This window comes from Hydra viridissima, unplaced genomic scaffold (assembly GCF_058129835.1).
Source record: "Hydra viridissima isolate aposymbiotic clone 2 unplaced genomic scaffold, HvirCarnegie_v1 scaffold_4, whole genome shotgun sequence".
Classification (NCBI taxonomy): domain Eukaryota; kingdom Metazoa; phylum Cnidaria; class Hydrozoa; order Anthoathecata; family Hydridae; genus Hydra; species Hydra viridissima.
In genome coordinates this window covers 14346492-14371446 of record NW_028324303.1, presented here as the reverse complement: position 1 = coordinate 14371446, position 24955 = coordinate 14346492, and the positions used below count along the sequence as shown (strand labels likewise).

General features: G+C 29.8%; 4 protein-coding genes across 10 annotated transcripts; all 4 read left to right on the top strand.

The window, feature by feature from the left end:
* Positions 1 to 1888: 1888 nt before the first annotated feature.
* Positions 1889 to 7779, top strand: LOC145183592 (DNA-directed RNA polymerase III subunit RPC7-like). 5 transcript variants are annotated; one of them, XM_090085742.1, is made up of 7 exons: positions 1889 to 2255; positions 5675 to 5804; positions 5966 to 6034; positions 6200 to 6256; positions 7095 to 7183; positions 7273 to 7386; positions 7526 to 7779. In XM_090085742.1, the coding sequence occupies exons 1-7, from the start codon at positions 2142 to 2144 to the stop codon at positions 7610 to 7612; spliced, it is 660 nt and encodes a 219-aa protein (XP_089941868.1). In that variant the 5' UTR covers positions 1889 to 2141; the 3' UTR covers positions 7613 to 7779. The 5 variants fall into 5 exon arrangements, with proteins under 5 accessions (XP_089941868.1, XP_089941871.1, XP_089941870.1 ...); XM_090085745.1 differs by having other exon boundaries at positions 7085 to 7183; XM_090085743.1 differs by having other exon boundaries at positions 1920 to 2259.
* LOC145183591 (uncharacterized) lies at positions 7722 to 15259 on the top strand. 2 transcript variants are annotated; one of them, XM_090085738.1, is made up of 8 exons: positions 7722 to 7841; positions 8008 to 8152; positions 8341 to 8537; positions 8705 to 8871; positions 10697 to 10739; positions 10822 to 10926; positions 14211 to 14261; positions 14361 to 15259. In XM_090085738.1, the coding sequence occupies exons 3-8, from the start codon at positions 8526 to 8528 to the stop codon at positions 15027 to 15029; spliced, it is 1047 nt and encodes a 348-aa protein (XP_089941864.1). In that variant the 5' UTR covers positions 7722 to 7841; positions 8008 to 8152; positions 8341 to 8525; the 3' UTR covers positions 15030 to 15259. The 2 variants fall into 2 exon arrangements, 1 of the variants encoding a protein (XP_089941864.1); XR_016451941.1 differs by lacking the exon at positions 7722 to 7841 and adding an exon at positions 11870 to 11922 and having other exon boundaries at positions 8053 to 8537.
* A 702-nt stretch (positions 15260 to 15961) lies between these two features.
* Positions 15962 to 17862, top strand: LOC145183589 (uncharacterized). 2 transcript variants are annotated; one of them, XM_090085722.1, is made up of 4 exons: positions 15998 to 16826; positions 16957 to 17154; positions 17410 to 17479; positions 17637 to 17862. In XM_090085722.1, the coding sequence occupies exons 2-4, from the start codon at positions 16995 to 16997 to the stop codon at positions 17683 to 17685; spliced, it is 279 nt and encodes a 92-aa protein (XP_089941848.1). In that variant the 5' UTR covers positions 15998 to 16826; positions 16957 to 16994; the 3' UTR covers positions 17686 to 17862. The 2 variants fall into 2 exon arrangements, with proteins under 2 accessions (XP_079915114.2, XP_089941848.1); XM_080058988.2 differs by having other exon boundaries at positions 15962 to 17154.
* Positions 17863 to 17990: 128 nt separating this feature from the next.
* Positions 17991 to 18913, top strand: LOC145183594 (putative oligoribonuclease). Its single transcript, XM_080058994.2, has 2 exons — positions 17991 to 18360; positions 18475 to 18913. Exons 1-2 carry the CDS (start codon positions 18051 to 18053, stop codon positions 18816 to 18818), a joined length of 654 nt encoding a protein of 217 aa, XP_079915120.2. The 5' UTR covers positions 17991 to 18050; the 3' UTR covers positions 18819 to 18913.
* The last annotated feature ends 6042 nt before the right edge of the window (positions 18914 to 24955 follow it).

The following is a 24955-nucleotide window of genomic DNA, read 5'->3' as shown; positions in this document are numbered from 1 at the left end:
AGGAATTAGTGGAAAAGGAAAACTAACAAATGCAATTATTGACAAGCTTCAGAACTACTATGGCTTGGCTATCAGGCTGCATGTTGGTGATAAACAAGTCATGAAAAAAGGACTTATAAGTGGTTTTTGCCATGTGGCATCTAATAAAATTAACAATCTTTATGTAAACTGTCCGACTGGAAAAGATAGTTGGTGTGGGTATCAAAGAGCTGTGGCAAGTAATGAAGTTGAAAAGTTTAGGCATGGTCCAGGCTTGCCAGCAAATATTGCATTGCGAGTTAGAAAAGTTATAAATGAGTTGACATGTGATTCACTTCTTGACAAGTGCTTACATGGAAAAACACAAAATCAAAATGAGTCATTTAATAATATGATTTGGGAACGTTTGCCCGAATCAACATTCATTGGTTTACAACAACTTTCTTTGGGCATCTATGATGCTGTATCTAACTTCAACATTGGAGCTAAAGCTGTTATTAATTTGTATGAAAGACTAAATATGGTTCCAGGATTTTATACCAATATTGGGTGTGATAAAATTAATACAAAAAGGATTAAAAATTCAATAAAACATAGTGAAGTAAAAAATGTTCTCCATCGTCGTCAAATTAGAGGACAAAAAAAACAAAAAGATGATAAAAAAAAGCAAAATGAAGGAAATAATTTATAAAGCAGCATTACTTTGAAGTTAATTTTAAAGATGTTGTTTTTATTTTATTTAGTTTTTTTATTCTGGATATGCTGTTTTCTTATTTTTAGTTATATATCATTTTTTTGACAAAAATGTTCTTCATGTGATATAGTTTTTTTTTTATATATAAAATTATAGATAATGTCGATGTTGTATAAATTTCCATTACCAAAACACCTTTTAAATTGATTTTATTATGCTTAGAATTGCTTTAAAAAATAATATCTTACTATAACTCTTTTTACAAAATGTTTTACGTTTTGCTTATTTTCTCAGATTGCTTTTTTTCTGAATTTAATAGAATTTGGAAATGTGGTAATTTTGGTTCTATTATAGCTTTTAAGCTGATATTTTCACACAACACACATAATAGATTGTTTCATGCAGTAAACCAAAAGTTTGGTTTAAATATTTTATATTGTCTGTGATTAGCTTGTCTAAAGTCCCATTTTATGTTGAAAATATAGAAAAATGTTGTGGATTTTTTAAAAGCTCAAACAGACATCCTTCCCGAAATAATATTTCACCTTTTTTTGGTTTATTGCATGCATATAATGTAAATAAATAATGTTAGAAAGTTTCATTGAAAAATAGTTTACCAACCCAAGGAAATTAGCTTTCCAAATTTCAAGAATTTATGATTTTCGCCATTTTGAATTTGTAACCATAGCAACAACTAACATTTTTTAATAATAAAAATGTATTTTTTTAAACACTATTATAATATCCTTTCCAATGAATACCCTAAAAGTTCTATGAACTTGGTAGTTGGCGAAATATTTTTGAGGGGGGTGAGCCCCCTTAAAGTAATCAACCATAAACCATAAAAAGGATCAAGGTGCCCCAACTCCCCTACCTTCGTCTTTTTTTGCTACCAACCTTCTTGATGATTGAACATCCACTTGATCTTTGATAAGTTGCCTTTGATCACTTCTGTCGGACTGTCGCTACCTTTCACTCGAATCAACGTTTTCTTATTGTTCTTGAAGTTTAATATAAACATTAATACAAATGTTTCTTGGTGCGCCCATCTCACAGAGCTTGTAGAAATTTTGTTTTTTCTCAATATGCTTGTTTTACTGATAATATATTTTACTGTATAAATATTATCGAGAAAAGTTGTCATTCTTGACTGAGCCAATACCCCATTCTATCAACTAAAGCGCTTTTCACCGAGGCAGGATGGGAAAACTTATCCAATCGGAAATAAATTTCTTGGAAGTGGCTATGATGTATGATGGTGGCCATGATGACTCGTGATGACTTTAAAATATAATAATTTTTTATAAATTAATTTAGTTTAGCTAAAAAACTAGTTTGATACTCTCATTTCCTTGATATATTTTGTCTTAAGTATTTTTAATTTTTGGTTTTGTACAGTTGGCTGCTACTTGTTTCTGTTGTAATATATAATTGCCAATAATAAGTTGGATCAATCAATTTATTTAAAATGGCTGGTCGTGGAAGAGGAAGAGGTGGTCAATCTCTCTCATTCAATCTACCAAGTTTTGGTTCTGGTGAATCTATGCCTTCAGTTACCCTCCAGCCGCCACCTCTTTACCCAGTATGTAAGTTAATAAAATTTTATTTGAATGCCCTGTTCATAAAAAAATCTGCCTTAGGCCTCTTTATGTCAAGTTTATAAGGATATCGATTTCAATTTTACTTCAAAATATTTTTTACATTTTTTAAAGATTAGATTTTGATCTTGGAGTCTTCCCACAGATGGTCTTATCCCATTACAACTTGATGAGATCTAAATCTGTATAACTTGGTGGCAGTGCAGTCAACTTCATCCCTCCTCTCCATATATATATGTGTGTGTGTGTGTGTGTGTGTGTGTGTGTGTGTGTGTGTGTGTGTGTGTGTGTGTGTGTGTGTGTGTATATGTATATATATATATATATATATATATATATATATATATATATATATATATATATATATATATATATATATATATATATATATATATATATGTATATCCTTAGAATTACCTACCAATTTGATTGTTTCCAAAACAATGCCAAATTATGGTCCTCAATAAATTCAGAATAATAAAAATCTGCAGTTTTTATCTTTTTCTTTTACTGAGTAGTACACTTGAATTGGTTTTCGTCCTTTTATTGACTCACTTGCTCTTGTAAATTTCATAGAACTAAAAGTTAAACTGGTGTCTAATACTTATGAGGTATACTTCTATGAGGTCTTGCAGAAACATTGTATATATTGCAGTCAATTAAAAAACATCTTCTTTGATGTGACTAAATAACAATTTTTTTCCTATCATCATTTGAAAGAGAATTTTTGTAATCTGCATTTCATTTGGATTTAAATCTTCAAGGAAAAATTTACTAATATCTTGATTCTGTAACTTTTCTCATAATACCTCATACCTTTAGTTGCTTTTCTTGTTTCCTCTTTTAAAGAAACTTGTCTAACTGTTTCGTTAATATCATTGAAAACCATCTGATATTTTAATATAGAAACTTTTTTTCCAATTTCAACCAAGAAAGATTGGCTTTGGAATCTTTTTCTCTTTGCGACAAGTATTGGAAGTGTGCTAGGTCTACACAAGAATGGGTATTCAAACAGCTTTTATTACATAAGGAAGTTTCATATCTGGAATGTGTAATAACTAGTACCTGATCCAATTTTGAATGTTTTTTTATAAGTATATTTTCTACAATAATAATAATAATAATAATAATAATAATAATAATAATAATAATAATAATAATAATAATAATAATAATAATAATAATAATAATAATAATAATAATAATAATAATAATAATGATAATAATAATAATACTAATAAAAATAATAATAATAAAGATGTAACTTTAAAGATGTTTTAATTATGGGAGATTTTAATTTTCCTTCAATAAATTGGAGTTATTTTTTTCTTGGAGTTATTTTTTTCAACAAATCTAAAATGGAAGAATAAAGTAACCATGACAATCAGTAAAGCAAACCAAATGCTGGGACGGATAAAGAAATCATTTGCAAGATTCGACTGTCAACTTATGAAATCTCTCTATTTAACATTTATTCGCCCACTTTTTGAATTTGCTGTTCCAGTATGGTCTCCTTATATGAAAGGAGACTGTAATGCAGTTTAAAAAATACAACGTAGAGTAACTAAACTTGTTTCATCAATTAGCTGCCTCAAATATGATCGACTCATTGCCTTAGGCTTGACAACGCTAACTGAAAAAAGAAAAAAGGGAGATTTAATTCAACTATACAAACTTATGCATGGTATTGAAAAGATAAACAGTAGAAAATGTTTTCCACTTGTTAATAACTGTTTGCAAGGAAATTGTTTTAAATACCATAAAGAATTTGCTAAACACCCTTCAAGAGAACATTTCATTTTGAATAGAACTGCAAATGCATAGAATTTACTTCCGACTAAAATTGTTACAGCGAAATCGGTTAATTGTTTTAAAGGAGCTCTTGATTGCTGGTTGAGCAGCAATCAAGCATAACTGCTGTCATAGTGTGCGTGATAACACACTCACTGGCTTTGTCCAGCACAGCATGAAATATTACTGTTACTATAATAATAATAATAATGATGATGATGATGATGATGATGATGATGATGATGATGATGATGATGATGATGATGATGATGATGATGATGATGATGATGATGATGATGATGATGATGATGATGATGATGATGATGATGATGATGATGATGATGATGATGATGATGATGATGATGATGATGATGATGATGATGATGATGATGATGATGATGATGATGATGATGATGATGATGATGATGATGATGATGATGATGATGATGATGATGATGATGATGATGATGATGATGATGATGATGATGATGATGATGATGATGATGATGATGATGATGATGATGATGATGATGATGATGATGATGATGATGATGATGATGATGATGATGATGATGATGATGATGATGATGATGATGATGATGATGATGATGATGATGATGATGATGATGATGATGATGATGATGATGATGATGATGATGATGATGATGATGATGATGATGATGATGATGATGATGATGATGATGATGATGATGATGATGATGATGATGATGATGATGATGGTGATGGTGATGGTGATGGTGATGGTGATGGTGATGGTGATGGTGATGGTGATGGTGATGGTGATGGTGATGGTGATGGTGATGGTGATGGTGATGGTGATGGTGATGGTGATGGTGATGGTGATGGTGATGGTGATGGTGATGGTGATGGTGATGGTGATGGTGATGGTGATGGTGATGGTGATGGTGATGGTGATGGTGATGGTGATGGTGATGGTGATGGTGATGGTGATGGTGATGGTGATGGTGATGGTGATGGTGATGGTGATGGTGATGGTGATGGTGATGGTGATGGTGATGGTGATGGTGATGGTGATGGTGATGGTGATGGTGATGGTGATGGTGATGGTGATGGTGATGGTGATGGTGATGGTGATGGTGATGGTGATGGTGATGGTGATGGTGATGGTGATGGTGATGGTGATGGTGATGGTGATGGTGATGATGATGATGATGATGGTGATGGTGATGATGATGATGATGATGATGGTGATGGTGATGGTGATGGTGATGATGATGATGATGGTGATGGTGATGGTGATGATGATGATGATGATGATGATGATGATGATGATGATGATGATGATGATGATAATAATAATAAATAATAATAATAATAATAATAATAATAAATAATAATAATAATAATAATAATAATAATAATAATAGTAATAATAATAGTAGTAATAATATTTTAATAATAATGATAAAAATATTCAACAAAAATAATGTTGAAGAAAAAATTTCTAATACACACAATAATCAGGATAAAATAAATATGTTGCTGACAGTATTTTATAACTAGGGGTGCAATTATAAAAATAAGTTTATATATTCATAAAAAAAGAACTTTAGTTTGTTTTTAATTTCAGATGTTGCAACATAGAGTCACACCATTGAGCTCTTTAGAAGTTGATGAATATATGCTTGCTCTAAGCCAAGAATTCAGAGGAAGCATTAGGGATTCACCGTTTTATTTAAAAGAAAAGATTTGCAAAAAAGGTGATAACTGTCTTTATGTTCTTAACACAAAATTTTATTTATTTTTTTAATAAATTGTTTTATATCTAAATGCAATACTTTAAACTCTTTTGCAAGGGGTTTGTTCTCAAACTAGAAACTTGAATTGGAACATTATAGACATTTTAGAATATTTTTGTTAGATATTGTGCGCTATACTGATCGGTATAAGCAAACTCAGAATATTGATGCCAACACGCAATGGCAACCTGGTATGTTTACTGTTTTTATGTAAAATATTTATGCCTAGATAAAAATATTGAATAATAAATTTTTTGAAAGTAAAATTAGTATTTGTCTAGGAATTGTGTACGCACTTACTCTCCATATCTATATATTGTCTCAAATATATTGTAAAAGTATTGTCACTGTTTTAGACTGGCGTTTGTTTCCTGATGAACTTAAGCCTAAAAAGAGGAAACGAAATGTTAAAGGTTGTGTATGTTTTAAATTTTTTATTAAATAACTGCTTTAAGATAAAATTTTATCGGCTTTTTTAAATGTAGCCACGAATGTAAGATATAGAGTACAACTGAAGCAGAAATCTGAAATTGTTTTATATTTAAAAGAGAGCAGAAAACAAGAAAAGTGGTTACAAAAAGTTATAAAAAATGTTACAAAAGCAATAAAAATAGAACAATCAGAAAAGAAAATGTTTTTAAACATTCTTTTAAGCTCTGATTTTGAAGCTCTATGAACATATTATCTGAGCCTAAAAATAAATGTTTAGTTTTTCAAAATTTTTAAACACTGATTTTTACTAGTTTGATCATTCATTTATCTGTTATGATTAGATTTTGATTTTATCATAAATTTGATTTTATCATAAATTTGTATTTGGATTGGAATGCTCTCCACAAATTGAGTAGTGGATCAAAAACCTCTTATTTAGTTGCTAACTGTGCTAAAAATACTTCATTGATTTTACTTTAATTAGGAATGTAAAATAAATATTCAGGTGTTTTGTCCTTGGGACTGGAAAAGTTTATATTATTTTTATGATTGTTTTAAAGAGCAAAGATTTGACCTTTTTTTTTAAAAAAAATAATAGGTAAAAAAATCTTGCAAAGAAACAAGATTGAACTTGGAAAAGAGAAAATATGTTATAAAAAAAATTATTGTATTGAAATTAATAACGTTCTGAGTTTTGCTAAAGTACTTTTTTTACTCTTTTATTTACAAAAGTAGAAATAATAGTCAACCTAAAAAAGTTATAAAATTATTTATAAAATCTCAAGTAACAAAAATAACTACTATTTCAGTATTTTATAGAACCTCAAATAAAGTCAACATTTCCAAAAAAAACTGCTTCTAATCCCAAAAATGAGGTTTCTACAGATGAAATTGTGCTGAAACTTGAAGTAATTCTTCTTACATCCTTTCAATCATTTAAAAAATACTTTTATGATTTTTAAATTTCTTTTTTATTTTTTATTGTTCTATTTTTAAGCTCAAAGAAGAAATAGAAAAAGAGGAAGGTGAAGAAAAAGGAGAAGAGAAAGAGAATGAAAATGAAGATGAAGAAGGTCAGGATGAGGAAGAAGAAATTGATGTTTCTGAAGATGTAAGATTATTCGGATATAAGTTTTATTTTATGAATGCTCAATTTGGAAGTTGTAAGATTTGGAACTATTTGTTTGAAGTCTCTTAGTTAAATGTTGTTTTTTTACTTGAAAAAGATTCAAAAAAATGTTGTTTCTTAGGATAATGATTACAATTTTGATTACTATGATGATGGTGGTGATAAATATGGTGATGATAATGATGGTGAAGAGGGACCAGTTTACTGATTCATAAAGTACATGAATTTATGCCTGCTGGGGACTACACTGCTACTGAGTACTGGGTACAATTGTGGTACTTAAAATTGCAGCAATAGCAAGCTTTAATTCATGCCCTAAAAAGTTGGATTTTTGGATTTACACTGTGTTTTTAGTCTTGAAATGAACCCTGTTTTCAAAGTTTTTGATAAAGATTTTAAGATTATTGTAAGATAAGCAAAGGAAATTAATCTACAGGGTAAGTCAGTATTGGTGATACTGAAAAGATATTTTATAAACTTTTTAATAGTTTTAAATATAATTTATTAGTTCAGACAGCATACACATTATCTGTCATCCCACTATTTAATCAAAACTTTTTTAATTACTGCAGTTCAAAACGGTCTCATGCAAATTTATTTAAGGCTCTCAAGTCCAGAAAAGATGTGGGCTATTTATTTGACTTGATGAAGCCAGGAGTATTTTCCTTAAGGTGTTCAATTATTCTCTATTTTGTGGAAGGTCTTGCTGAAAACAATTATAGTCCTTCTATACAATGTCTAGCACAAGGTACTAATACGTTCTTTTAGTCTTTATTGATGTAATACAGTGTCAGAAATGATAAAGAAAACCACAGAGAACTTTATATTTATAATGTTCTACTATAAGTCCAGATTTTTAATCTGGATTTATAGCTGACCTCTTTTTGTTAAAACTATATTTTGTTTGCTATCTCTATTTATCTTGTTAAAAAATAGAGTCAAGTAAAACTGAAATCTAAAGGCAAACTAAAGCAATCCATTAATGCAACCAATACAATCAAGTGAATATTGGTATTACTAATGCTGACTTACTCTGTAGATATATTGTCATCATTGTGATTTGTCAATACACTGCTATATACATCATTGTGATTTGTCAGTATACATAGAAATTGCTACTAATGTATATAAATGTAAGAAATGCAAGTTTTTCAATCAAATTTTCAACTTGTTTTTAGGAAAGAGACTTTGGTTGTTTTAATTTTTCAAACCGGTTTTTTATTATTTTTTTGTAAAATGTGCGAAGAAAAAATGTTATCAGAATGTAATTGAAATTATAATACTTTGATTTTTTATTCAGTTAAGTAAAAAAATGGAGGGTTATGAAGCTGAGTTTGTTGGTGAAGTTCCATCTGATATGGAATGTGGTATTTGTTTGTTTGTGGTTCGTGAACCAGTTCAAATAATGGCTTGTGGTCATAGATTTTGCAGTAATTGTTTTGATAAACTAAAGAAATCTGGAGGACGGTATTTATGTTCTTCTTTTTATGAAATATTCTCATAGAAATTTTTTTTTTGAAAAAATATCCTCTGAAACAATTTGTCCTTTTTTTTAATAAAAAAAATATATATATATGCTTAAATATTTGTCAAACTAAATCAAACTTATTTAAATAAAAACATTCAAATTCTACTAATTCTAATCATGAACTTGAGCAAAGTAATGAAGTACTTGATTGAAAAAGAAAATGTATTACAGTCAGTTTAATACTTCAAATAAAAAAAAGGCTGAAATCTTTTTCCAACCTTTGTGCTCTTTGTGCTCTTTGTTCTCTTTGCTAATTTATGGTGTTTTTGAATTTATTGACTTTATTTCCTTATCTGGTGATCCTTCAGACCTGTGGTAGGCTATGTTGATAAAAGTCTAATAAATTTTAGAAAATTTCAGAATGTTAAATTGTTGCTCTGTATGCAGTTTAGGCGGTTACTAAAGACAGCTAAGAACAAGTGGTAGTGCAGTTTAAGAAATACTAAAATGTTCATATGAGTGCTATAAGGAATATCACCAAATGAAAAGAAGTTCTAACAAATAAAAGTCTAACAAAACAGAACAAAAACAGAAGAAACTTGTGTAATTGATCATTAGACCCTCATAAAACTTATTACCTTAGATTAATGGAATGAAAAAAACATTCCTATATCTGATGGATGTGTATAGATCTTTTTTTTAATGAGAAAAAAACTACTGGACTTGTAAAGTTTATTCTACCTGGAAGTAAAGCACCTGTTGAAAGGACATTTTCTGTTATGAGCAGTATGTAGATAAAAGAAAAATCTGCATTAAATGTTGAAACAATTAAAGCATATATTGGGTGAATACAATGAAATTCAGCACCTTTTAATTGTTCAAAAACTACTTAACAGGTTTTTCTAATTTTTTTGCAGAAGGAAGCTAATGTGTTGTTGCTTGATTATATTGGTATTAACTATCTTTGTTATCTTTGCTTATTTGCTTATCTTTGTTATCAGATTAAAAAGAGTAAACAAATAGTTGAGAAAAAATTTTGGAAATTTTTCTTCAAAATCCTTTAGTCACAAGTTGACATTTTAAAATTGAATGATTTTGCTTAATCTACAGTTGGATTTGTTTTGCGGCAATATAAAGAGACTCAATCTATTTAAAGAAAAGCAGGAAGTTGAAAAAAAAAAAGATTTAAAGATAAATATAAAGCAATCAATCGTTCCCTCCATAAAGGCAAATCCGTGTCAGTCACAGGGATCTTGCAAGATTTAAATGGAGCTTTGAAAAAGTACTCAATCTAAAGAATATAAAGAATAAAAAAGAAAACTCCAAAGTGATCCATTGATGGAGAAGTTAAAGCAATTTATTGTTCAAAAACTATATAAAATTTTAGGCCGAGAAAACTTGTGCATAACTGAAGATGATGAAACCTATTACAAAAAGAACTTTTTGCAATTGCCATGCCAGCAATATTTTTATCAGTCAAAAGGAAGATATGTCACCAAAAAGTTAAATTATGAATTTGAATTTCATTGTGTTCAACCAGTTTGTGGTGTAAGAGGTTTTATGATAAAGTGTTGAAAAACTCATATTTGCTCTGTTAGATTGTTTCATTAAAGAAGGTTTTTTGGTATAATTCTAGGAGAGGCTCTATATCTTTTTACAAATCCATCATAATAATTGTTAGCTCAATATATCAATTTTTCATTGTTTCATTGTTTTTGCAAATAGTTGTTCTGTTTTTGTCTCGATAATATGTTCAGCCTTATTTCTAATGTTTTTTTTAGATTGTAAAATTAATTTCAAAAGTTTATATTTACTTTTTTTTAGACTGCGTTGTCCTAAAGATATGGATAGTATAGACCTTGAAAAGGTAACAAGTATTAAATTATATTTAAATGCCATAAAAATTTTCTGCAATTGTACTTTATTAAATATTTAACTGTATATTTTAGGTTTTTCTTGATAAAGCTGCTCAAAGAGCAGTGGCTAACCTTATGGTAAAATGCTTTAAAACAAGTAAAGGCTGCACTTGGCAAGGCTGCTTACAAGAATTAGAGGTTTTGATTTAATAAAGTTTAGTTTTATTACTGAAGCGAAACCACATTAAATTTTTGATATTTACAATGATTGTTACATTTACAACTGCATGACTGAACATGGATAAAAACAAAACTTATGATTTTTTCAAGTTATATGAAGTATATTTTAAAAAAAAAGAAAAACTGTGGGGTTCTATGTTAGAGCAGCTTGATTTTCACAACCTATGCCATCTCTAGCAAGAAAAGTTGCCATTCATGCATATATGTACTATTATAACCATTAAAAGTGTTTTAAATGATGCTTAGGTCCACTACATTTAATCCAACATTGGATATTTTATGGATATTTTACTATATCTATGTATATTTTAATGGATGGATTATTCTCTATTAATATTACCTGAATAAAAAATTTATATCTCCATCCATCAATCTTCACTAAAAGAAATAACCAGACCTCATAAACGTTGGTCTAACATAAAATAATAAGTTTTTTCTCATCTTCAGTTTAAATATTTCTATGAACATCTAATTCAGTCAACTTGCATCCTGCTTTAAAAAATTTCTCCATGAAATATTTCTCATGTGAAACTTCATCAGCAGTTGTTCGATTGTGTGTAACAATCCATCACACATGTTCATCAATTAAAACCTCCATTTTTTAACATTAAAACCTCCGTTTTTTAACATTAAAACCTCCATTTTTTAACATTTGAACACTTTTTTAATTCAGAAACTGTGTTAAAACTTTTCTTTCACTGATTTTTTTTTTTTTTTGGTTTAAAGCGTAATTTAGTTTTCACTTTGTAAATGTTCCTTAAATCTTTAATTTAAATGCAAATATTTTTTTTTTTGTATCGTATTTATTAATAGAATACTGATCTTTCATAATAATCCTAATTTCTAAAAATAAGAAATTGTAGTTCATTTAAATGTGTGTTTTGTATCACTGTCTTATAAGGTGCTTATTCCATTATCCACTTATATTTCTGGAGAAAAGATGTCATAACATAGGTATTATTTTAATGTTTATTCGTAATTTTTCTAAGTACTTTATTACTTTAATTTGATTGCAGATGGCTTTTACTTCAACTAGATGTCCTACAAAGACAACTTTTCTTAAAAGAGACAAGATTGTTCTGTAAATTTTGTATTTGTAAAATGTTATTGCAGTAGGCCTGTTTGTAATCTTACCACGCTAAGCTTTGTTTAACTGATTAAATACTGGGTTGGCAACTAGATAATTTCAGTTTGTTAGTCATAAAAAGCATGCTTTATTTTTTTTAACAATTTAAAAAACAAGTTAATCTTAATGTACTTTGGTTTTTTACATTTGATACAAGACATATTGAGGTACTTTAGAAGCAAGTGGTGCATGAGTACTTGTGTACATGTCAACTTTGCATAAATTTTTAAATGGAGTGCAAAATTGAACATTTTCGCCACATTTTGCTTTTTTTTCCACAAAGGAAAGAAAGCTGAAGCTCACAAAGAAATATATGAAGTGTATGGTGTTGATTGTCTAACAGAGTGTACATTCAGAACTAGAATTGGTTTCAAAAATTTCGTTCCAGAGATTTTTCTCTCAAAGATGAGCAGCGTACTGGTTGGCTGCTGGTTGGCTTTCTGAAGTTAATGAAGATGAAATCAAATTTATGGTTCAAGATGATTGCCATATAACTGTTCAAGAGAACTGTTGCAGAGAAGTTAAATGTATATCCCGCAACTATTGAAAAGCACTTGAAAAGTCTTGGACTTGTTAAGAAGCTCAATGTTTGGTTGCCTCATGATTTGAAAGAGATTCACTTGACACAACAAATCAACATTTGTGATATGCACCTTAAGCGCAATCAAAATGACCCTTTCTTGAAGCAAATCATTACTGGTGATGAAAAATGGGTTGTCTATAGCAACATCATTCAAAAACAATCATGGTACAAGCAAGATGAACCACCACAAACCACATCAAAACCTGAATTGCATCAAAAAAAGATCATGCTATCAGTATGGTGGGATTACGAAAGTGTTGTGTATTTTGAGCTGCTTCCTAGGAACCAACCAATCAATTCTGAGGTTTACTGGTGACAACTAATGAATCTGGATGAATAAATCAAGCAAAAATGGCCAGAATTGGCGAATTGGAAAGGAATAGTGTTCCACCATGATGTTGTAAGACCTCACACATCTTTAGCAACCCATGGAAAATTATTGGAGCTTGGTTGGGAAGTGATGCCACATCCTCCATACAGCCCTGATCTGGCACCATCTGATTATCATTTATTTCGAAGTTTGCAGAACTCTTTGAATGGTAAATTGTTCACAGATGATGATGACCTTAAATCACATGTGGTTCAGTTTTTTGCTGATAAGGACTAGAAGTTCTACGAGTGTGGAATCATAAAGTTGCAAGAAAGATGGCAAAAGTTCATTGAACAAAATGAAAAATTTATAACTGATTAAAGATTATTCTTTGTATTGAAATACATGAGTTTTTTCATATTATAAAACCGAAATTACTTAGGTGCCAACCCAATGGTTTATTTGTTGCTCCAAGTAGAAGGTGCATTTGAAATGGTGGAACTAAAGTTTTTAATCACTACTAATCAGCAGTGGTTCTGATACACCCACAGGAAGTTTGAAGATGTACTATATCCTAATCCTAAAGAAGAAGAATGGTTTTGAATACCGACAAGGTATTCTATTGGCGAAATACAAATCAGCACACAAAAGTATCATGACACAAATATCCATTTGAAATGGTATGTGACTTTAAGAAAGCCTCTATTCAAATAAAAATTTTGGAAATCATGAGCTATTCCAAGTATAAGCACTTTTTTACACTAGAGGCATCCAAAAAGATGTGAGACCTAGGATTGAGTTATTTTTTACAGGCAATCAGCTTGCACCTTGAGTGGTTTTATTATTTGTTTCTCCTATGCATAGACATCTTAAAAAAGCCACAACCATCATCAATTCAATTTTTAAAGTTGCATGTTCCACTGGACTGTCTTTAATCTTTTGTACAGACTTACTAAGGTCTGACACATTGTTGCACTAACCTCTACTTTGAGAAAATTAAAAAAAAAAAAAAATTTTTCACATAGAAAGCTTAGAGAAATTGAAACTTGATAAATATTTAGGATCTCTATCAATTTTTTGAAATTAAAATATTTTCATTCTACTACTAGGGGTTGATTTCACCCCCAAGTTTTGAGGGACATTTGTCAAATCCTAATCCAGCTTTAAGTCATTTACAGTTAATTGTTATTAGTTAATTGTTTTTTTTTTTTTTTTTTATTTAGAAACATGGTGAAAATTGTTTATTCAATGACAATCACAGCTTAACTAATCAGGTGTTAACTATGTGTTACATTTTGGTATGAAACAGCATAAGAAAATAGTTTTAGTTTAGTTTTACAATAACCTTTTTTTAACATGAGTTATTTTTTTAGGAACACATCTTTAATCAGTTAAGCAATCTGGAAGAAGCAATTAAGAAAAAAGATTATGATTTGCTAAACTTAAAAAATGAAAATTTTCGTCTTGAGCAGGAATTCATTAAATACAAAAACGAAACAACAAGTTTTATCAACAACATAAATACAACTTTGAATAATCTTCTTACATCACATCATGGTTTAGCTGCACGTTTACAGAGATTGGAAGAGTTAAAAGAAGGTGTTCAAAAATTAGAAGTCAAAAAAAAAGTAAATAACTTACCATTAATCCCACAAAATCCAAAGCCCAATTTTATTTGGAAAATTAATCGCAGGAGTGGTTCTCGACAAACAAGCCCAAGTTTTTATTCAGCAGATAAAGGTTATCTTTGTCAACTCAAAGCTCGTAAGAGTTTGCACTTAAGTTTAAACATTTTAAAAGGTGAACATGATGAAAGATTGAAATGGCCGTTCAACATGAGAGTAGAATTTGTTTCCTTTAATAAGTATTCATCCCAGAAACACTCTTTAGTTTATCCACTACAAAAGAAAACCGAAAAATTGTCTCCTCTTGCACATGCTTCTTATGAATATGCTGTTTTTTTGACTCCTGCTGTTCTGAATTCTTGTCTTGTTGATGATGTTGTTACTGTGGAGTGTTATATAACTGACATTGCTCGCTGACTTACCACTTCATTTTAAAGAATTTAAATTGAATTCTCTTACTTTGCTATATATGTAACTTTTTAATTAAACATCATGTTAAAAGAAGTTGACAGATTGATGTGTTTAATTATATTAGATAAATATGTAGCTTGATATACGTGCAGTATAATTATCTATTAATATGGCTGTGCATTGTTTAAAGTTCATTGTTTTTATACATTGAAAAAAAGTTTGAAATCAATAATTTATATTTTTTTAAATACTTTTTATTACAAACTGTGTGATGTAAAGTTTAGTATTAGTACTTGAGTTATCATGTTTTTCCCACTGTTGATCAAATTTCCTAATTTGTGAACACTTGCTCTGTATGTAGGAAAAATAGTTTTTATAGTTGTTCATGGCTTCTCCTAATACTATTTTCATCATCGTAACTGATAGAAATTTCTTTTAAACTGGACATTTTATAATATGAGGAAATATAGATGCACTTTTTCGAAATATTTTTGTAGTAGTTTAGTTTTTTAAATTTTTATTCTTTCTTCACTTTATGTGAATGAAAAACCATTGAAGTTAGTAACAATATTTTAGAAGGGTTTTTCGATAATTTTTTTAACGAAGTTTTGTTATTAAAAAAGTTAACTATGAAAATGAAAAAAGAGTTTATGGGTATAACTGAAACTGGCATACAATAGACTGTCATTAGTATTTGATAGTTTAAGAAAAATGATTTCATTTAAGTTTAATAAATTCTATTAAAAGTTGTAGAAGGTTTGTTTTGATTTGGTTAAGTTGTTATTTGTTGTTATCGTTTCTCCATATTGCATAAATGTTAGGATTTCTTACTTTTTAGACAGTTGTTGTTTGCAATAAATATTTTAGATTTTAGATTATTTTAAAATATTAATGCAACTATTTAATTATGAATTAAATGTTTTTTTAGAAATCAGAAATTGTTTCAGAACTAATGATATTTAGTTTTCTTTTAGAAATTTCTTTTAAATTCAATTAACAACAAAGATCTGTGCCATGTTGAACATCACGGATATTCGAAGTAGAGAGCCACAAGTATCTAATGACAGTTGTTCTGTCTTTCACACTCTCGACCTTTCAAGTAAAAGTTTAAAAAGTATTTCTTCTGAATTATTTATTCAAAAAAGTTATCAGTCAATTAACTTATCATGTAACTTCATTAAATTGATACCTGATAATGTATTTTGTGGAAATGGTGTGGTTGAACTTACGCTTTTTTCAAACGAGTTGACAGACATCAGCAGTTTGAGGAATTTCCCAAATATACAAGTTCTTAAATTGCAGTATAATAAAATAACTGCTATTAATGACTCGCTTAAAAATGCTAAAAAACTGAAAGTGTTAAGGTTAGATAATAATTTAATTCAGGAAATTAAACACAATGAAATTTCATGTCTCAAAAGTTTAACTCATCTTGACATAAGTTCAAATAACTTGGAAGATATTTCTGCTGTTAAAACACTAGTTTTGCTTGAAGAGTTGAATTGCGCACATAATAAATTGACTCGTTTACCTGAACTGTATTCGTTAAAAAAGCTGTTGGAAATTGATGCAAGCTTTAACAATCTGCATGATGTATCTGGTTTAGGTACGCTTCATCAATTATTGGTTCTTGTATTCGACAATAACAAACTAGATAGTTTGCTTTCGCTGAAGTCTTTGAGCTCAGTTCAAACACTGAAAATTTCTTGCAACAAGTTTTCCAGCATAAAACACATCGTTGAACAGTTTAAAAACCTTGAAGTGTTGCACATTTCTAGAAATGAAATATCCGAGATATCCGAGGTAAAATATATATTAAATTTGACTAAATCTTTGCGTGAACTAAGCATTCATGAAAATCCTGTAACATTACACAAACAGAAGCATGTTGAAGTTTATGCTTTTCTAAAGCTCTTAAACCTGGATATGTTAGATACGAACAGTGCTGTTCAAGCTAATCAGCAGACAATAATGCGACCGATGTCTGCCAACCAAATGATGTCATCGCGTTACATCGAAAATCAAATAAACAATTTTGACACATGTATGAGTGGATATTTTAAGAAGTTGAATGAGAAATTTGAGAGTTTGTCGCAGTCTTTAGCTGAACTGCCTGCGAAAAAGGAGTTAGGTATGATGGTTATTTTTAATAATAGATTAGTGATTTAATAGTTAGTAAACTAAATTTAATTTTCATTGCAAACGATTGAAATGTTTTTATAAGTGAAAACAACATACCAAAGCGAAGATTTTTTTGCAAAGAGATTTTCAGGAATTGTCAAAGTTATTTAAGAATTTTTTTGAAATTACTGTTTCCGTTCGTTTTTTCGTTTTTGTCTTCTTTTAAATTTTTGAATACGTTACTTTGTTTCCTTGTTTTATTCAGCCTCTTTTCGAAATGAAAAAGAAACCTCGACTTCGAAGACAAAAAAGAGACCTTCAAGCAGTTGCAGTCGGTAATGAAGTTTGGAATTTATAATCCCTGATAACTTAGTTTTCTTAATGCTAAAAGTATTTTGCTTGTATTAAAATTTTCATAAAGTTCATGCTTTTATTTTGAAAAGTTTTACAAAAGAATTAAACGTTCATTTTGATGTTTATAAAATTGTATAGGCAATCGAGAATTCTCGCTGCAAAGGCATATGCAGACGGTCACGTTTAGACTAAGGCTTGTTCAATTACGTTTACGTATGTGCTCAACCTTACTGTTGTGGAAAAATCACAAAGAACTTCATTTTACGGCGTTCTTAGTATTTTCATAGTTTCGTAAAGTGACAGAACACGTTCTGGTTAAAGTTTTAACTTGTTACATTTATTTATTTTGGTTCATGCTTTCTTCCGTATGTTTTAGTTAATCGTGTTATCCCGTAGATATCAGCTTTAAAAGTTGAAATTTGTTAATCCCAACTTTGCTAACTCAAGACACAGATAAGTCAATCTGTTGACTTATCTGTGTCTTGAGTTAGCAAAGTCCTTGTTCAATGCTATGCTCGTCAGTAAGCTACTTAGTTCTCGTGCAACACTTTTATGCTTTTTTGGCTTTTTGCTCTTTGTTTTTACGTCATCAAAATGATTTTTTTGAATTTTTTTTTTACATTACAAATCACTATTTTGTTATTTATCGTAAGAAGATCAATTATGGATTGGCGTTTAGTTTGGGTTGATTTAGAAATGACCGGACTTGATGTTAATAAAGAGCATATTATTGAGATGGCTGTTATCGTTACCGACACTGATTTAAATATTGTTGCAGAAGGACCTGATATTGTAATAAACCAGCCAGAGAGTGTACTTGAGACGATGAGTGAATGGTGTAAAGAGCAGCATGGCAAATCCGGTAAAATATTTTTTCAGCCAGAAATTAATTTAAATCTGATAACCTACAAAATGTTTTAGCGTAAATTTTTTTTATCTGATTCGATGCAATTTTAAAACTGCCAGCACACTTTAGGTTTAACAAGAGCCGTCCAAGATTCTCAAGTTACGTTAAAGGAATGCGAAAGGAAAATGATAGATTTCGTATCTAAGCACACTAACAAAGAAAAATGCTTGCTCGCTGGAAATACAGTTCACGTCGATAAAGAGTTCTTAAAAAAGTATATGCCTGACTTTGTATCTCTTTTGCATTATCGAATAATAGATGTAAGTACCGTTAAGGAGCTCAGTCGGGCATGGTATCCTACGGAGTATGCGAAAGCGCCTAAAAAATTATGTTCCCACAGGGCCCTAGCTGATATTAGAGAGAGTATCGAAGAGTTGAAATATTACAGAAGAGCTGTATTCAAAAATCCGTGAACGTCGTTGACTTTTTTTTTTTTTTTTCTTTTCTTTATGCCAGAGGGAAAATTTATGTGAATCTGTTGACTTTAGTTGTTTAAAAAAAACCGTAATTTCTCTTTTTTTTTTTTTTTTTTTTTTTTTTAATAAAAAGCCTTTTTTAAATGGGTTTTTTTTTGTTATCTTTGGATCTGCAAATGGTAACTACAGGCAACTGTGCGATGGCGAATGTCTGCGAGAATCATTCAATCATCATCGGTCATTTCCTTTAAAAAATGTTGAAAACAGCTTTAAGAGTTGATCTTGAACAAGAAGAAAGAAAAAGTTAGATGAAAGCGATTTCCTCGCGATTTTCTTGGTTAATCACACAATGATATTGTCTATACAAAGAGATTTGAATGGACAATAGTGTATAATAGACAATGGATGATATTGTCTATACAAAGAGATTTGAATGGACAATGGTGTATAATAGACAATGGATGATATTGTCTATACAAAGAGATTTGAATGGACAATGGTGTATAATAGACAATGGATAATATTGTCTATACAAAGAGATTTGAATGGACAATGGTGTATAATTAATTTGCTAATCTTGTTTCTTACTTAGGTTTTTCTTGCTGAGTTTATATTTGTCAAGTAACGAGAGTAGATTGTAATACAACGTGATATTCGCGCGCACACTTAAAAGTTCTAATCACTTTTTTAATTATGGAATATCCCACTAAATAAAAAGCAATCTAGAATGAGTTTACATTAAAAAATTTTCTTTTCTCCTGATTAGAACAGTTAGCACTGTGCCATCACACAGTCTCCTTAAATAAAAAATACACGTTTACTATTTTGTAGGTAAATGAAAAATAGAAATGATTTTCTAAACATTTTAAATTGATAATATAAATTTAGGAGATATTGAGTTTTTCTGCTTCTTTGAGAGAATTTTAAAGTTTTGCAAGCATAGTTTACATCAAGTAATTCTACGATGTCTTTTACAAAGACGTTTACATTAACTCTCATTATTTCACCATTCTCGTTACAATAAATCAAATTTCTCGTTAAATTTTTTTAAATTGAATTTTTAAGAAAAAATGACGATTAAAGTTCAGCTTTCCGAAGACTGACAAGTTTACTAATCGCTTATCTATTATTATTATTCAAAAAAGGTATGTACTATGAGAAGCCAATGATCGGGCTACTTGAACTGGCAAAATAAAAAATCAAATTCTTGTGGTTTGAGAGTAGGGGAAATAACGTTTACAAAACTTTTATTAAAGCACTAAAAATAAGAATAAGCAATCAAAATTCTTCCCTAGCTTTGTGATTTAAGCTGGTTTACGTTAATTAAGCTGGTTTACATTAATTAAGCTGGTTTACGTTAATTAAGCTGGTTTACATTAATTAAGCTGGTTTACGTTAATTAAGCTGGTTTACGTTAATTAAGCTGGTTTACATTAATTAAGCTGGTTTACGTTAATTAAGCTGGCTCACATTAATTAAGCTGGCTTACGCTAATTAAGCTGGCTCACATTAATTAAGCTGGCTTACGCTAATTAAGCTGGCTTACGTTAATTAAGCTGGCTTACATTAATTAAGCTGGCTTACGTTAATTAAGCTGGTTTACATTAATTAAACTGGCTTACGTTAATTAAGCTGGCTTTCGTTAATTTCTAATATGGTTAGAGTCTTTAGAAACTTTATCAGCTTCTAGTGGTTGATGGTAAACGGCTTTCTAAAGCTTTTCTAAAAGTTATAACTGATCATTTGAAGTGTCTAACACAATTTCAAAACAATTATCCTTTAAATATTAAGGTCTAAAAAAATTATTTTATTTAAAATCAAAAAATATCTGTCATTTTGCCAATTAGCACTCAACAAGAATTTCAAAAAAGAAAAAGTTAAAGCTTTAGTCTTCCAACAAATCATTCATTGATTTATGATTCTCTGGTATTAGTATTTGTATTTGTCCAATCAAATTATATCCATATGCATATTTAACAATATTTTTAATAAATATTTTTCAAAAAGCTTTAAGTGAGTTAATTTTTAATTCCTATTTCAAATTTTTTCTTTTTTAATTTCTATTTTATGTACCTTTTTTATACCATAAACTGGGTTAAAAACTAAAAAATCTCTCAATCAGTATGTGGATCTAAGTTCGGTGTTGCAACCTAAATATCGGCACACATGATTTTGAAATTCAGTCATTTTAATTTCTAGTAACAAAAAAATATTTTAGTGATTTTTGCTTGAATATTTATTTCCTTCTTAGATATCTTAGTTTTAAAAAAACGTTAGCGTTTAAACTTTAAATATAGGAGTTTTTTTAAAAATGGCGTTGCTTTACCGAACTCATCAAAAAATGCCTTTCGAATAGAGAGATCGTTAAATAGAGAGTCGGATAGATTTTTGAACTTAACACTAGAAGCCCCAAGGTGGATCAATTGATCCAAACACAACTTTGATACTTTGCTGAAGCTAAAGTTTTAATGTTGATAAAATGATATTTTATGACTTTTATTATTTAGATATTATTAATATCTAGATAATAAAAGTCATAAAATATCACTTTGGGGCTTCTTGTGTTAAATCTCATCAAACCAAGCCATAAATCAGAGATATCCACGTCCTCACCAAAGGCTTATTTTTGGATCAAAGCAGACTTTCAAACTTACAAAGTTCAACTTTGTAAGTTTGAAAGTCTGCTTTTGTGAATAAACACACGAAAATTATAGATTACAGAATATTTTTTTAACAAATGTTTTAATAATAAACCCTCCCCCATTTGATTAATTAATCCTTTACGTTAAAAACACATTAAGTCAAACCTGTAATCAGCAGAAACTTTGAATAAACCCCAAATTTAATTCATTAATTAATTCCAAACTCTAAACCGTAACCGAACTAATAAATATAACATTCTTTAAAAAAAATTACCCAGAACTCAGGTTTACCAATTCTAATTTTTTAAATATTCTTAGATATAACTTTTTTAGCTTAGGTATAAGACTCATACAAAAATAAAGACGTATTTCAACTTCAAAGGATATGCTTACACTTAGAGGCTGAAAAGAAATGCTCACAGAAACGTCTCAGTTCATGTAACAAAACAAGTAATAGAGTCATAGGGTTAAAGAAAAGTGTTTTTTGAGTGTTCCCAATTGTAGGCGATTAAACATTTAGTTCAACCCTCTTTTGCCTCTGCTATATCTATAAATATATGGATATGGATATGGATATAATGTGGAGACTAAAAAAAATGAGGAGAAGCTGAGAAAGCGGCCTGAACGTTTGTATAACAGTAGAACTTAGTAATAGTTGTTTAAGTTTTAGCAGAAAGTTTGATTTGTGTGACTTCCCTCATTGAAATAAACTTCTCGTTTATTTTATTGTTTCAATAACCATTTCGCACAAGAAATCCTATGAGCATTTCAATTTTTCAAAAAAAAGAAAAAAGGTAGTGTCATTTCCATTTTTTAAAGTACTACATAATTTTACATGACTACGTAATAATGTAAGAAGAAAAAAAGAAAAAGAAGAAGAAAAAAAAAAAAGAAGAAGAAGAAAGATGAAGATTTCAGTCGTTTTTTAAATTAGGCTATTGATAGCTTTACAGAATCTCAATCTTCCCCGTTGATGCAACAATTTTGCTGAAAACAATTTTGCTAACAACATAGTACGGCCATCAAAAAGTTCTTCTTTTGGGAGAAAAAATGAATTCCTTCATTCAAACATAACATGGTTTTGCGTTATGTCATAAGTAAAACGTACTTGATTGCTTTCATCCTATCGCTTACATCGAGTCTGCTAGTTTAAAGGGCAGAGACTTTAGCTTTCATCAAGGGCTCAAAAATTATGGTTGCCACGGTTGTACAATGTAAGTCAATAGTTTACAAATCCTTATAAAAAAAACAAAATTAAATCAGAGTTTTTACCAACAAATCCGACTCTGGTTCGATTGACTATTCTGAATGCAATTTATACATTCTTGACGCACACAAATATTCGTGACAAACAAACAAATATAACGAGCTAATGATGATTTGCTAAAATGTGATTTTTTTTGGAGGAATTAAATTTCTTGTAGCTTTCATTTCTAGAAAAAAAAAAAAAAAAAAAAGAAAAGAACTGCATTTAACTTGCTAGACTACGCAAAAAGAAAGCTTGAATACTATGCTATCGCATTAAATATTCTTGCAGTCGTACTATCTGGCATGTTTGTGATCCCCACCTCTATTGAGTTTGCGTGGAAGCAAAGGTATAATGACAATCGATTAATGGATTTTTAGAAGCCAGTATTGTTCATATACTTCCAAAATTAGAACTGTTCTCACTAAGATTAGTGGTGTTGGTGCTATTTCACTATGTGCGTACTTGTGAAATTAATTGATTGGTGCTATTTCACTATGTGCGTACTTGTGAAATGATTGCTTTCAAAAACCAATTTTTCGCTGTTGTGATTGTAACAAATAGCTTTTTGGAACAAATATTTACCAGAAGCACAATATCTTGTGCTTCTGGCAAATATTTGTTCCAAAAAGCTACAGTTCGTAAAGCGTCACTAATTCTGAGCGGATTTTCAAGCAAATTAAAATTTGAGAAAATGTGAAACTGTAGTTGTGAACGTTTGCCTGTCGACTTGAAAACACAGTTTGCAGTCTGACGGCATTGCTTAAAAAAAAAAGAAAAGCTTCCTCGACTGTCCGCACAAATGTCCGGCTTACAGATAAAAAAAATTGTCAAAACAATCACCAAACACGTCAAAGCCAACAACAAAGTGGGTGAAAATGTTGACTCGCGAGTCAAGACCAATCTAGAATGCATGGTGGTTGCCGGCGAGCTCATTCAAGCAAAAGGTCTCTGGCTCGTTTAGAATTGCCGCTAAGCCCAAAACAGCAAAGAAACCTACTGCCCCTGCTGTAGTCGCGGCCAAAAAATCAAAGAAAGAAACCAAATTAATGAAAAACTCCGAAAAGAAAACTACGCAAAAAAGAAAGCTGCAGTAAAAAAAGCAACACCCAAAGAGAAAGCACCCAAAAAAGCTGCAGTGAAAAAGACTCCTGTGAAAAAGAACTCCAAGTTACCAGTTGCCAAAAAAACTCGTGGTAAAGAAAGCTAAAACAGCACTAAGAAGAAAGTCACTATAAAGAATGCCACCGCAAAAGTGAACAAGAAATACCCTGTTCTGCTCAATCCTTTATCAAACGGCTGTTTTTACAGCCACACATTTTTCTAAAGAACAAACTTCAGGTATAGAACTTGTTTAAGTCATTGTCTAAACCAATAAAGTTTTTAACAGATTTGTGGCTATAAAGATAGCGTTTTATTTCAAAGTTTAATTTTAAGCTCGTATTCCCATAATCCTTCTGGCCAACTGAATGTCTTTAGGTATAATAGTGACATGCTTTGCATGGCGCACAAATTGGTATCTTCGTAGAGGCCTACTAAATATGCTTCTGAAGCTTTTTGCGGAGCCATAACTTTCCTCATCAGAAAAGTTAAATTTCGTAGTACATTGTTTCAGTGATATCTCTTCTTCCGGTTTCTGCTGTGTCAGCGAAAAGTTATGTTATGTTATGGCTATTAAAAAAACTGTTAATACCTCGAATTGGATGAAGCAGTAAAAAGGACATTTGTATTTGCAATATCCTCAAGTTTCCTAAAGTGGGCGGCACTTTAGGAAACTTGAGGATATTGGGGTGGGCGGCACTTTAGGAAGCTTGAGGGTATTGCAAATACAAATATCCTTTTTACTGCTTCATCCAATTCGAGGAATTAACAGTTTGCAATAATCAATTTTTACAAATGAACATGACGTCAAATTGGTTGTTATTAGCTACCGAAAATCGACGTTCTTTTAACGTCAGAATGATTTAAATATTGTTGTCATTACCACCATAAAAATAATAATGACAATAACCATCATATTGATAATCACAATATTTACTTATAAGGACAATATTAATAATAATAATGATAACACTAATAATAACTATAATAATGTTGATAATAATAATAATAATAATAATAATAATAGTAATAATAATAATATTAATAATAATAATAATAACACTAATAATAACTATAATAATGTTAATAATAATAATAATAATAACACTAATAATAACTATAATAATGTTGATAATAATAATAAT

Bases quoted from the DNA above. Each gene is read 5' to 3' on its own strand.
- LOC145183594 (XM_080058994.2), top strand. From the start codon at position 18,051: ATGCTTTTTTGGCTTTTTGCTCTTTGTTTTTACGTCATCAAAATGATT. The intron at 18,361-18,474 runs GTAAAATATTTT...AGCACACTTTAG, and splicing joins AGAGCAGCATGGCAAATCCG to GTTTAACAAGAGCCGTCCAA.
- LOC145183591 (XM_090085738.1), top strand. The intron at 10,740-10,821 runs GTAACAAGTATT...TGTATATTTTAG, and splicing joins ATAGTATAGACCTTGAAAAG to GTTTTTCTTGATAAAGCTGC. The intron at 10,927-14,210 runs GTTTTGATTTAA...TTTTTTATTTAG, and splicing joins GCTGCTTACAAGAATTAGAG to AAACATGGTGAAAATTGTTT.
- LOC145183592 (XM_090085742.1), top strand. From the start codon at position 2,142: ATGGCTGGTCGTGGAAGAGGAAGAGGTGGTCAATCTCTCTCATTCAAT. The intron at 5,805-5,965 runs GTGATAACTGTC...TATTTTTGTTAG, and splicing joins AGAAAAGATTTGCAAAAAAG to ATATTGTGCGCTATACTGAT. The intron at 6,035-6,199 runs GTATGTTTACTG...TCACTGTTTTAG, and splicing joins CAACACGCAATGGCAACCTG to ACTGGCGTTTGTTTCCTGAT.
- LOC145183589 (XM_080058988.2), top strand. From the start codon at position 16,038: ATGTTGAACATCACGGATATTCGAAGTAGAGAGCCACAAGTATCTAAT. The intron at 17,155-17,409 runs GTATGATGGTTA...TGTTTTATTCAG, and splicing joins GCCTGCGAAAAAGGAGTTAG to CCTCTTTTCGAAATGAAAAA. The intron at 17,480-17,636 runs GTAATGAAGTTT...AAAATTGTATAG, and splicing joins CCTTCAAGCAGTTGCAGTCG to GCAATCGAGAATTCTCGCTG.